Raw genomic sequence first — 13,145 nt, 5'->3', positions numbered from 1 at the left:
TAATATTAATTATTTTATTTAAAATTATTTTAAAAAACATATTTAAAATTAGTAATCGCTAGAGTTTATATTGTTCAGAGACCAAATTACATTTTGTTGAGTTTAATAGCTTTATTATAGTGTTAGAGTTTGCATTCTCACATAGAAGGGAGTGAGTTCGAGTCTCAGTGGAGAGTACTAACTATTACAGTGCCACAGTTTGCACTCTCACGTAGAAGGGAGTGAGTTCGAGCCAATGGAGAGTGCTAGCTATGAACAGATACTACACTTTAATAGAGTAAGTAGTACCAAAAAATATAGCTTAATTACAGTTTAGTGTGCAGATGAGGGGCTATTTTATCCTTATTCTTTTCCTATGTAAGCGTAAAGCCGATTACTCGCTTAAATAACGGAGTTAGTTATGGAATTAAAAATTAAAAATAAAAATAAATAAAATTAATTCCCCGAGAATCGAATTCAATCCTCCGGTTTTCCGATTTCCGTTTTGCAGTTACCACCGGCGTTCCTCCGCCACTGCTAGTGGGAGTAGTGACTGTTTGCAACCACCGAGAATTGAATGGCGTCGACGTTGGCGAGTTCAAAGTCGCCGGCGGTTGGGAATACTCGCAAGCGGTCGAGGGACGTGTACGTAGTCGTCCGCATAGCGCAGAGGTGCTGGGCAAAGTTCAGGAAAGAGTGCCCGTTCGCGCTCTAGTCCCTTCATCGTCTCTTTGGCGTCGGGGAATCTCGAGGTCGAGACGTTCAGACAGTTCGTCGCACAGGACGTTCATTTGCTCAACATATTCGCTCATGCGTCAGTTCTCTCTCTCTCTGTTTTTGTTCTTCTGAAGCTTAATTTTGATAGAGAGTTTATCCAGGCGATTATTATTATTATTATTATTATTATTATTATTTTTAAATGTTCTTAAAATGTAATTAGTCTGCTGGAAGATCAGAGTTTCTTTGTTCATTAACTTTGGTATTGTCTGCCTTTTGCTTCATTTTTATTTGTTTAATTAGTTTCTAGAAAGTGTAGTAAGTTAGGAATCAATAATGATGGATGTATTGCAGGTTTGAGTTAGCAGAAACATACACACAGGATGAGGATGAAAAGGATGAGATTAATGAGTTGAGGAAGACTATCATAAACTTGCATGATTCTTTTGTCCAGGTAAAAATACTTGTGTTTATTTACTGCCTTGTGCAAAGATGATATATATATAGTCAGTTATTTTATAGGTATGAAGTTTTATCTTCTTTGTTGGGATAATTTACCAATTTGTAATGAATTGGACAGGAATGGGGCTCTGATGGATTCAAAGATATTGCTCTGAATCCAGCAACTTCTAAGTTCAAAGATTTCTTGTTGGCTACGGTGTCAGGAAAGATTGATGGGGTGAAAGCTACTGGTGAACTATCGACTCGTTCTGAGAAAACCAAGTTGTTGGCTTATACCCTAGGTGCTATTGCATCTTGGATGAGGCTTTATGCCTACATTGGTAATGAGCTGAAGGGATTTAGTGATCATAATCGCTACAAGAAGTGGATTGAGAATTACTCCTCAGACAATTTTCAGGTTTGGTTATTTTTGTTTTGTTTGAACTCAAATAAACACTCAATTATTCTTGTTATCATCATATGTAGTTCAAACTTTTTAGAAGATACAAATGACTTGTTTTCTAGGATTTTTGTTTGCAAACTGCTGAACATGTTAAGTGACTCTTTCACTAAGGAGGAGCTTAAGATCATTGAAAGACTTTATTCTCAAGGAATTAAACATGAGATAGACTTTTTCTCAGCTCAGCCACTTATTCAGAAAGCTGTTGTACCCCTCCCAGGAGAGCATAACCTAGAAGAATGCCAACTGATGATATTTTCCGATTTTGATTTTGTATTCGTTGGTGATCATTCATATTCCATCTTGGCTGGAATGGCAACAACTCCAGAATCTGATGTAATCCAAACAGAAAATCCAATTCTCAGACGTAATTTTAACAGTTGGAGAGCTATCTACGACAAATACTCAGAAGGCTATATGCAGTGTATAGAGAACATGTTAGCCACTGAAAAAGGTAATTTTATCTCATGGGGCTTGTGATAATTGATGACCCCCATTGCCTTAGATTCTAAACTTTTGCTTTTGCAGCGGAGAACTTCAACTATGAAGGTCTGCAAAAAGCATTTGAGCCACTTTCAGATATTTTGAAACACCTCAATTCAGAGGTGATGAAAGCTGGTGTGCTTAAAGGTCTTAAACTGGAAGACATAAACCAAACTGGGGAGTCTTGGTTTTACCAAAACGTTTGTATGGATTTTTTTCCAAGCTCTAATAAAAAAGGAGAGTCTGAATGCAGATGTTCATGTGCTATCCTATTGTTGGTGTGATGAACTCATTAGATCTACCCTTTCATCAGGTATTTGAGAGGCACCCTATAACTGAGTTGACTATAACAATTCCTCTATGTTCTTAATGTGTGTTGTCTACTAGGGGGTTTAAATGGCCTAAAGGTGCATGCAAATGAGCTGGAATTCGAAGAATCTGTGTGCACTGGTGAAATTCTGGGGAAAGTGGTGTCCCCCATGGACAAGGTTGAAGCTTTTGGTAAAATCATAGAGAGCTGCGGAAAAGAAAATGATAAGAAGAAACTACTGACTATTTACATCGGAGGAGATTTATTAAATGACTTGCTTTGTTTGCTTGAAGCAGATATTGGCATCGTGGTAAAGCCAAGCACAAATGTGATAGAAGTGGGGAAGCATTTCGGCATCAAATTTATTCCACTGTTTCATGGTGTGGTTGATAAGCAGAAGGTGGAGGGAGCAGAGACTTGGAAACGGAAAGGCATTCTTTACACAGCCTCAAGCTGGGTTGAGATACACGCTTTATTCATTGGCTCAAGTTGGGATGAAGCTGTTGCCATGTCTAATTACTGCAAAATAAGTGGTGATCATATTTCAGATGTCTACACCAAAAATCAAAATAAATTTCCAAAATTAGAGTAACTTGATTTTAAAAATTATTGTTCTAAACCAACTAATAATTTTGAAAGAAACTTGTATGTTTATGATGCAATTGAAATAAAAATATGGATTATTTTATATTTTTAATTATTATAAATTATTATATAAATAGAAATAGAAATTAGCGGCCAAACACCCTTGATTTGATGTCAACATTAGGTGGGTGTTTGGTTGGTTATAATCGGAACTCTTTTTCAATGTTATTTAACATGCCAAAAAATTACATTATTCCACTCATGAATTACAATTCAACATAGCATAGAAATGAAAAAGTTAAGAAAATGACTCTTTGTCTGTAATAATTATTATTACACAAGGACATTTTAATATTTATATCACTTCTTTCCCCATTCTCAATAAATTTTACAATATATTTTAAAAGTATTAAAGTAAAAAAAATAATTATAAAACCTTCTGACGAAGCCGGAAGCCGGCCGGAGATGATTCGTTCTTATGATGACAACTCTTGTTTTCTTTTTATATTTTATATTAATTATTTTATTTAAAATTATTTTTTAAAAAGTATTTTTAAAATTGACAATTGTCTCGTTAGGTAAACATGTCATTTTAGATTAAATTACATGAATTTGTGTTGTTCAAGATCAAATTACATTTTTTTTGGGTGTGCAGTGGCATATTCGACCCTTACGCCTTTTCCTATGTAACCGCTAAGCCGATTAGGCAGTAAAGCACGCTAGATTACTCGCTTAACTAACGGAATCAGTTATTATGGAATTAAAAATTAAAAATAAATATAAATACAATTAATTCCCCGAGAGTCGATTTCAATCCCCCGGTTTTCCGATTTCCGTTTTGCAGTTACCACCGCCGTTCCTCCGCCACTGCTAGTGGTAGTAGTGACTGTTTGCAAGCACCGCCATGGAGAGGTATACTGGCAAGCACCCGAGGGACGTGTACGGACGCATCCGCATAGCGCAGGATTGCTGGCAAAAGTTCAGTAAGGAGGCGGCGTTCGCGCTCTACACTCCCTTCATCGTCTCTTTGGCGTCGGGGAATCTCAATGTCGAGTCGTTCAGACAGTTCGTCGCACAGGACGTTTATTTGCTCAACATATTCGCTCATGCGTCAGTTTTTTTTTTTTTTTTTTTTTGAAGAATAGAACCTCCTCTAATCTTATTCGTATTCTGTCTTTCCTTATATCTATGGATTATGTGTTTTTTTTTTAAATGTTCTTAAAATGTGATTAGTCTGCTGGAAGATCGGAGTTTCTCTGTTCATTAACTTTGGTATTGTCTGCCTTTTGCTTCATTTTTATTTGTTTAATTAGTTTCTAGAAAGTGTAGTAAGTTAGGAATCAATAATAATGGATGTATTGCAGGTTTGAGTTAGCAGAAACATACTTACAGGATGATGATACAAAGCATGAGATTAATGAGTTGAGGAAGACTATCATAAACTTTCATGATTCTTTTGTTCAGGTAAAAATACTTTACTGCCTTATTTTACCGGTATGAAGTTTTATCTTCTTTGTTTGGCAAATTTACAAATTTGTAATGAATTGGACAGGAATGGGGCTCTGATGGATTCAAAGATATTACTCTAAATCCAGCAACTTCTAAGTGCAAAGATTTCTTGTTGGCTACAGCTTCCGGAAATATTGATGGGGTGAAAGCTATTGGTAAACTATCAACTCCTATTGAGAAAACCAAGTTGTCTGCTTATACCCTAGGTGCTATTGCATCTTTCATGAGTCTTTATGCCTACATTGGTAAGGAGCTGAAGGGATTTGTTGATCGTAATCGCTACAAGAAGTGGATTGAGAATTACTCCTCAGATAGATTTCAGGTTTTGGTTATTTTTTTAATTCATCATCTGTAGTTGAAACTTTTTAGAAGATACAAATGACTTGTTTCTTACTGGGTCATATTTTTGTTTTCTAGGATTTTTCTCTCCAAACAGGGTACTTGCTGAATAGATTAAGTGACTCTTTTACTGCGGAGGAGCTTGACATCATTGAAACACTTTATTCTCAAGGATTTAAACATGAAATAGACTTTTTCTTAGCTCAGCCACTTATTCAGAAAGCTGTTGTACCCCTCTCAGGAGAGCATAACCTAGAAGAACGCCAATTGATGATATTTTCCGAGTTTAATTTTTCACTTGCTTCTGTTGATTCATGTCTTCTTGGCTGAAATGGCAATAGCTCAAGAATCTGATAAAATCCGGAGAGAATATCCATATGTGCCTACTCAAAAAATAATTTGTTGGAGAGAAGCCCACAACAATTACATAAATGCCTATGTGAAGTGTATAAAGGACATGTTAGCCACTGAAAAAGGTAATTTTAATTTTATCTCATGGGGCTTGTGATAATTGATGACTCCCATTGCCCCATAGATTCTAAGCTTTTGCTTTTGCTTTTGCAGCGGAGAATTTGAACCATAAAGGTCTGCGAAAAGCACTTGAGAAAATTTCAGATATTGAGAAAGAAGCAAATTTAAGGGTGATTCAATTTGGTGGGCTTAAAGGTCTTAAACTGGAAGACATAAAACTAGCTGGGGAGAGGTCGATTTGCCATGACGTTTGTTTTGAATTTTTCCAAACTGTAATAAAAAAGGAGAGTTTGAATGCAGATGTTCATGTGCTATCCTATTGTTGGTGTGGTGACCTCATTAGATCTACCCTTCCAGCAGGTATTTGAGAGACATCCTCTAACTTAATTGACATTCATTACAAGATCTCAACTTGTTTGTTATCTCGTCTTCCTAATCCTAATGTATGCTGTCTACTAGGGGGTTTAAATGGCATCAAGGTGCATGCAAATGAGCTCGAATTCGAAGAATCTGTGTGCACTGGTAAAATTCTGGGGAAAGTGGTGTCCCCCATTGACAAGGTTGAAGCTTTTGCTAAAATCTGCGGAAAAGGGAATGATAAGAAGAAACTACTGAGTGTTTACATCGGAGATTCATTTAAGGACTTGCTCTGTTTGCTTGAAGCAGATATAGGCATTATGGTAGATCCATGCCAAAAAGTGATAGACTTGGCTGTTTCATGGTGTGGTTGATAAGCAGAAGGTGGCCACTGTTTCATGGTGTGGTTGATAAGCAGAAGGTGGAGGGAGTAGAGACTTGGAAAGGGAAAGGGGGGTTGTCTGGCATTCTTTACACAGCCTTAACCTGGGTTGAGATACAGGCTTTTGTCATTGGCTCAAGCTGGGATGAAGCTGTTGCCATGTCTAATTACTGCAAAATAAGTTGTGATCATATTTTAGCTGTCTACACCAAAAACCTCAATAAATTTTCAAAACTAGAATAACTTGATTTTAACAATTATTGTTCTAAACCAACTAATAATTTTGAAAGAAACTTGTATGTTTATGATGCAATTGAAATAAAAAATTATGAATTATTTTATATTTTTAATTATTATAAACTATTATATAAATAGAAATTAGTGGCAACACCCTTGATTTGATGTCAACATTAGGTGGGTGTTTGGTTGGTTGTGATCGGAATTCTTTTCCAATGTTATTTAACACTTTTCCAATGTTATTTAACATGCAAAAAAAAAATTACATAAAAAAATTACAGAGTAATACATTGTTTGGTTGGAGGGAATCGTAAATCGATTTCACCTCATGAATTACGATTCAACATAGCATGGAAAAGGAAAAGTTAAGAAAATGACTCTTTTGCCCTTAATTAAACACTTTCCCCCACTCTCAATAAAAATTGAGGCACTGTGTTGTTGCTCATTTTGCATTTATCATTTATCCATGTTTTAACCAACATGTTTTTGTCATAGCCTTTCTAATTAGCCTCCAAAGGCTACCTAAATAAAGGTACATTACTATTACTATGATTGCTGCTTTCTTAATTATTATATTATATGTTTTATGCACGTGAAACCTAAATGACAAAACCATTGGCTTAAAACGTAACGTTAGCCTACAGACAAAGAAAAAGCTAGGGAAAAATGATTCTCTGATAAGATATATATATATATATATATATATATATATATATATATATATATATATATATATATATATATATATATATATATCACATTATTGGTAATTGGAAAATATTAGAGTATAATTAATGTTTATAGGGGAGTGTAACATTACACTTCTAAATTTTAATAATAATGTAACTTATAAATTTTATGGTTAATTTCACTTTGCACATGAATAATAATTATTAGAGATACGTCGTTTAACTTTACCTACCTATAATTACCATATCTCATTGACTAATGATTTGTTTTAAATGTTACATGTAGTGGTTTACTGTACTTCTTTCAATTCTAGAGGTGAGACAATACATGTCCTTAATGTTAGAGCTCTATTAACTTTATGTGTGTGTATTTATTTTTTTGGTAATAGTTGTATATCTCAATATAATCAATAGAGTTTCATTTTAATTAGAATATATCATATATATGATATTATTGAGAAATATTTTAAATTTTAAGTAAGCATATTATAAACAAAACTAGCAGCGTAACGTTTCTATCCATCAAATTTTATTGCAAATATATTGAGAGTGGTATGTAAATTTCATTTCATGAACATTTGAAAAATTTAAGCTAAAAGTCAAATTGGTACTAAATGATTTTATAATTTTAGTTTCAATTTAGCCTCAAATGCATAATTTTAGTTTCAATTATATATATTACAATATAATATCATTATATTTCTAATCAATTTCTTGAATAATTAGATACAAACAATTCTAGCATTTCATAATGGATATAGTTTTTCTTGTGTCTTTCTTCTTAACTTCCTTTTTACTTCTCTCTCTATTTTCCATTCCAATTTTTTATTGGAAAACAATTTTAAACAAATATTTTTTAATTCTTATTTTTAACAACAATAATTGTTTGAAGCTAAAATTCTCTTAATTACTTATTTACATTCATGCATGTATGATATAAATTAAACAAAGTCAATTCTTTGTATCAACCACACTTATGTTTTACTCTTTTCAAGAATATTAATAAATTATTATCATCACAATTAATAAAGAACTATTTCACCACTGTGGACGTAGGTCCATTGTCAAACCACGTAAATTCAATATTTTTCTTTTGTTTTTGTTTGTTCTTGATTTATTGATCTCGTTTTCTCAATAATTACAAATCCTCTTCTAAAAGACTGGTTAATTTAACGAATGAATGCTTTTCTTAGTAAAAATAATATAAAATAAAACTACTAGGGGAATTGAAGCAAATGTATAATATATATGGAGTAATAAACTATTGTATGTTATGGAAGATTGAAGAATAAGAAAAGAAGAAAAGGGTACAATGCAAGAAGATCAATAAAAAGACAACTAAATGATTGTTTGTATGAAAGAGAGATGCAGAGGTGGAAGTAAGTGGCAGTCTAATTAGGAATATAATGTATGGATAAGAGGAAAGAAAAAAAGAAAAGGTGGAAAGAAATAAGTAATAATATTGTATGTAAAGTTGAAGAATATCAAGCGAATAGGTGAGTGATGAGTAGAGTATAATTTTTATATTTAAAGATCACGAATTTATATTCTTGTCAATATTTTCATAGTCGAATCTGTTGCAAATTTAATTAAAAACATTGCACTCGATGCCAAACAAGTGTTGTGCTTTCACGTGTATCTTAATTCGATTCTTGTCAACATACATCCTTTTTTTATCAGGTTCTTTGCTCACTCCTATTGAGTTTACTCATTAATACACACTTCTGGATAATGGCTGCAGTTTAATTAATTTCATTTAATATATAAGCCCTAACCAATAATAGTGACACTCCTATATATTAATAAATGTAATATGTATTTACACACAAGCAAGTACATGCTTGTTAATTGGCGCAGTCGCTAAATGCCAAAGGCGACGGTGGGTGACGGCGATCGCCCATCGGAAATATATACTAAGAACGAAATGAAACCGTCGCATATAAATACATTCATCACGTCCACCCAGTGACGTCATTCATGCATACATAATCAATTATAAAACAGTAATATATAATGCAGTGACGACGCAGCGAGCAGAAACCATAGAAATGATGCATATATGGCCATGTATAACTGCCACTAAACAAAATAAATAAATAAAAATTATTCCTCAAAACAAGTTCAAGTAGTAGATTCATCTATCATCTGACCTAAAGTCAGCATTTCAATAGTAAAGTAAGGGTTCCACTCTCACAAGGGTCCTCACACTGGAATTTGGGTCTTTGGGCTCCTCGTGGGCTGAGTCAATGAGATGAACAACTAAAAGGCTACTTGAGATTAGTCTGTGTTGGGCGGAGATTGGTAAAGACTAAATCTAGCACCTGTAGATAGGAGATTGTTTTTTTTGGAATACAATAGGAGGGGGGACCCCAGGCTGATAAAAGAGAAACAACCTACTCCCGGAAACACAACCCCTATCTGGTCATTGAGAGCTAATTTCTCGCAGCCCATCGGGAGAGACGCAAAAACGGATAGGAGATTGTTTAAATGGCTTAAAATGTCAAGTCCAACACCCAGCTTATAAAAAATGTTATGACAGTCTATAAGCCTTTGCTACTAGTTATAGTTTTTGGAATAGTGATAAGAATTTGATCCTAACAATCTGGTATAAATTCGGAAATCTAATAATATATATTTAAAAAAAAAAACCCATAAATAAAAGAAAAACAACAATCAATTAAATCAAAACTATCAATTTTTTTAAAATTTAGAATTAATTACCACATCAGATCAGATCAGCATATATATGCAGGAAAGTGCAAGGAGATTGGCAACACGTCGGGTCAGCCGTCATAAGTGGGCTGCCACGTACGACGACGGGCGAACAGCCAATTAAGTGCGTGTCCGGCGTGGCGTCGTACGTGCGAAGCGGCGGGGCCGACGCCGGACTAAAGGTGCCGTATAGCCGTTTTTTAAATAGGAACAGGTTTTGGTTTCAGACGGAAATGGCACCCACATATATATATAATGTTTGTTTGTTACGTTGTTTTCTTTAATAATAAAGGTTTTTGGTCCTTTTTGAACGTACGTGGAAATTAAAGACTTGGAAACAACGATGCTTCTATGGTCTTGCATGTGTTACTTCTAAGAAGGGGCAACCATACTAACAACCTTAACTTCTTGCTCATTTTTCCACTCGACTTGTGTTTAATTAAAAGAAAAATTTAAAGAAATAAATAAAGAAAATAACATATAAATAAAAAAGAAAAAGAAAAGGGCAATCATACTAACAACTTCCTTATTGGTTTTTTCACTTGACATGCGTTTACTGACTAGAGAGAAATTTCAGAGAATATAAAATCGAAAAAAAAAAAGTGTAGAGTATGTTTATTTATACATATGATAATCATAAAATAGAGAATGAAAAATAAGAAATAAATAACAAGAAATAAAGTAATTAATCACCGCAACCTTAGTTTGTATAAGTTGATATATCAACATACGTGTCTTGTATTTACACAAGTTGATTTCCTGTCTTGTGGTCCTTTGCCCACTAGGACCGATCACAAGGTGAGTAGGGTTTACCAAGTGAACACATATGAGTAGTGACAAAAATGTTATATTTTCATTGAAAAGTATTACATACATATTTGAGATTATTTGTCTCATGCTTTTTAATTTGTGTTACAAAATATAATATGGTGTAACTAATTAATGATGTTGCTTTTGTGGGGTTATTATTTCATGTTCATATGCCTATGGATAATGGATATACTATGCTTATTTAATTAATAAGCTTTTATCATTCCAATAAGACATATACCTAATCCTGATTTGATTTTTAATAGTCAGACTCCTATTGAACAGGTGGCATATATATGCACAACTTTGTACATAGTCACAAATAAGGCTTAAAGGAAGTGTAAACTCACCTTAGTGTAAACAAAGGCAAAATGCAAGCTTTAATTACTTTAATTAGAAAAAGAATCATCTCAGTGCTAAACATGCACACATACTGATCATAAGAGAAGATTATTCAAACAACATCCTCATCATAAATTTATTTTAAAAAATTGACTCCATAAATTTAATAAATAGTGTAATTTGATATCCATCGTAACTGAAAAAAATTCCAATGAGTACGTCTAACAAATTAAATAGTTGAATGCCTTAAAAAAAAGAAAAAAAAAAGAATCAATTAAGTCTCGTAAATTGGTAACAAAATAGTGCAATTATGTCTTATTATTACTTATTATTTAGCAGGTTATTGTGTTGCTAACTAAGCTAAGACATAGCATCCTATGCTGCTTATGTGGATCATATGCATTTGTACAATCATTTTATTTTTTATATTCAGAATGTTTATAATTTTTTTTAAGCTTTTATTTTTTTTAAACCGCTTGTGCCCATTGACTCAATGGCCGATGACTATTTCCATCGAAGGACAGCCAACACAACTATCCAGATTCGACGAAGGCGGTTGATTATATTGCCGCTCCTTTGAGTGACAAAGGCGACCAATGGCGGGCCACCTTGGTAAGATAAGACAGATATGGTTGTTTGTTTGTCTAGTCTGTTAACAAAAAAACTAGCTAATTAAGTTTAGTATTTTATCATTGAAACATGCATGGCGCTAACTGTCATAATTACATAAATACGTATACAAAAATAAAGTTATATATTAGCTACGTAGTTGCAATAACTTTTGGAATAGTTAATATCAATTAATTTTTGAGTGATAAGAAAAACACACAACAATTATTTAAAGGTGTGTAACAAGTAAATACTATTTCTATGTGTAAATTAATTTTAAAAATATAGGAGGGAGTGTATAATGATAAAGGGCTTGACCGTGACATTTAGAATTAAAGATTGAGTCGTCAATAAAGTTGTTTAAAAGGAGTGGGATGACCACAATGTTCTGGCACACTCTTACGAGGTCGGAGGACTAGGAGTCAACGCTGGTAATTAATTATTCTTTTCTTTTATGAAGAATAAAGTGGATGGAGGTGGAGCACTCAAAATTCCAACTTGGTGGCTCATCTGCTAGCTCACACTCACACTGCCAAACTAAATTGCACGAAAATACAAAACGATAGGGAAACAAAAAAAAAAAAATTAAAAATTAAAAATTAAAAAAAATCCAAGGTATGAATGCACATTTATTTTAGGGGCAGGATCTTGTGGCTTAAGATTAATCTGATAAAACTGGTAATATCTAAGTTTTAAAAAATGTAATGTAAGAAATGCATTAAAAAATATAAATATAAAAAAATACAAATATATATATGTTAATTTTTATACATACACAAATATTATCTCTTTCTCATTTTATAGACTTAGCCCTTCAAGCTCCTGCACAATAATTCCTTAGCCACTTGGTGTTGAACTTGACCATTTATCTACTTCTGTCAATAATTTCTCAATCACTTGGGGTTGGATTTGACCATTTGTCAACCTCTGCCCAACAATTTTCTAGTCAACTGGGGTTAGAATTGGCCATTTATTTGTCTCCACCCAACAATACTAACACTAAATTGAATCCTACATGTATAGTTAAATTCGGCCTATTAATCGAATCAAGACCAATACATAGAATGAAATTGGAGTAATGGCATACTAGTTTTTTAATTTCTTAGAAAAAGTATTTTTACATTTTTTGAAAAATTATGAAAACGGGTTATTAGAAACATTGTATAAAGTTTCAATACATTTATGGGAAGCAATGAAACGCCAAATTAAACGCTAACTTTTGAGAGTTTTTTGCCAACATAGCGGCTAAGTAAGTAAATATTACTCATACTTCCAAGAAATTAATTTAGCAGATGAGAATCTCAGACTTAATTCCTTCAATTTCTGTTAGGAATATTGAGAATTTGGATGAAATTTTTTGTGGGCGAAATTGTTGGATTAGTATTTCGTAAATATTAATGATTGGTGATGATGACGTGAAATGCTAACGTGAGTGAGGTTTCATCATCACGACACGGTCTTTCACCATCGTCTTCTAATTTTCTTGACCAGGATGGCGACTTTTTATCAGTATTATATACTTTCAAGAAATGCGGAAAGTCTTACAAAAACATCCTGGTCTGCCGTGTCCAACAATTTCAACTTTTTTTAACATAAATTTCTTCTCTCAACTAGGCAAGTCAGCTAGCTTTCTGGGTAAGAATAAATCTACAAACCTATAGAATCGAAGATATATATATATACACACACGTATATATACTTATAGTGGCCGTG

At 33.3% G+C, this 13,145-nt stretch overlaps 1 protein-coding gene across 5 annotated transcripts; it reads left to right on the top strand.

Moving 5' to 3' along the window:
- Positions 1–420: 420 nt before the first annotated feature.
- Positions 421–6,330, top strand: LOC116033991 (bifunctional TH2 protein, mitochondrial-like). 5 transcript variants are annotated; one of them, XM_031276549.1, is made up of 6 exons: positions 421–793; positions 1,051–1,150; positions 1,277–1,555; positions 1,784–2,051; positions 5,388–5,654; positions 5,754–6,330. In XM_031276549.1, exons 3-6 carry the CDS (start codon positions 1,457–1,459, stop codon positions 6,023–6,025), a joined length of 906 nt encoding a protein of 301 aa, XP_031132409.1. In that variant the 5' UTR covers positions 421–793; positions 1,051–1,150; positions 1,277–1,456; the 3' UTR covers positions 6,026–6,330. The 5 variants fall into 5 exon arrangements, 3 of the variants coding, with proteins under 3 accessions (XP_031132409.1, XP_031132411.1, XP_031132412.1); XM_031276552.1 differs by lacking the exons at positions 421–793; positions 1,051–1,150; positions 1,277–1,555; positions 1,784–2,051; positions 5,754–6,330 and adding exons at positions 3,804–4,085; positions 4,340–4,439; positions 4,528–4,806; positions 4,902–5,299 and having other exon boundaries at positions 5,388–5,445; XM_031276551.1 differs by lacking the exons at positions 421–793; positions 1,051–1,150 and having other exon boundaries at positions 1,444–1,555; positions 1,663–2,051; positions 5,754–6,328.
- The last annotated feature ends 6,815 nt before the right edge of the window (positions 6,331–13,145 follow it).

This window comes from Ipomoea triloba, chromosome 11, assembly GCF_003576645.1.
Source record: "Ipomoea triloba cultivar NCNSP0323 chromosome 11, ASM357664v1".
Classification (NCBI taxonomy): domain Eukaryota; kingdom Viridiplantae; phylum Streptophyta; class Magnoliopsida; order Solanales; family Convolvulaceae; genus Ipomoea; species Ipomoea triloba.
This window is presented reverse-complemented; position numbering and strand designations above follow the sequence as displayed.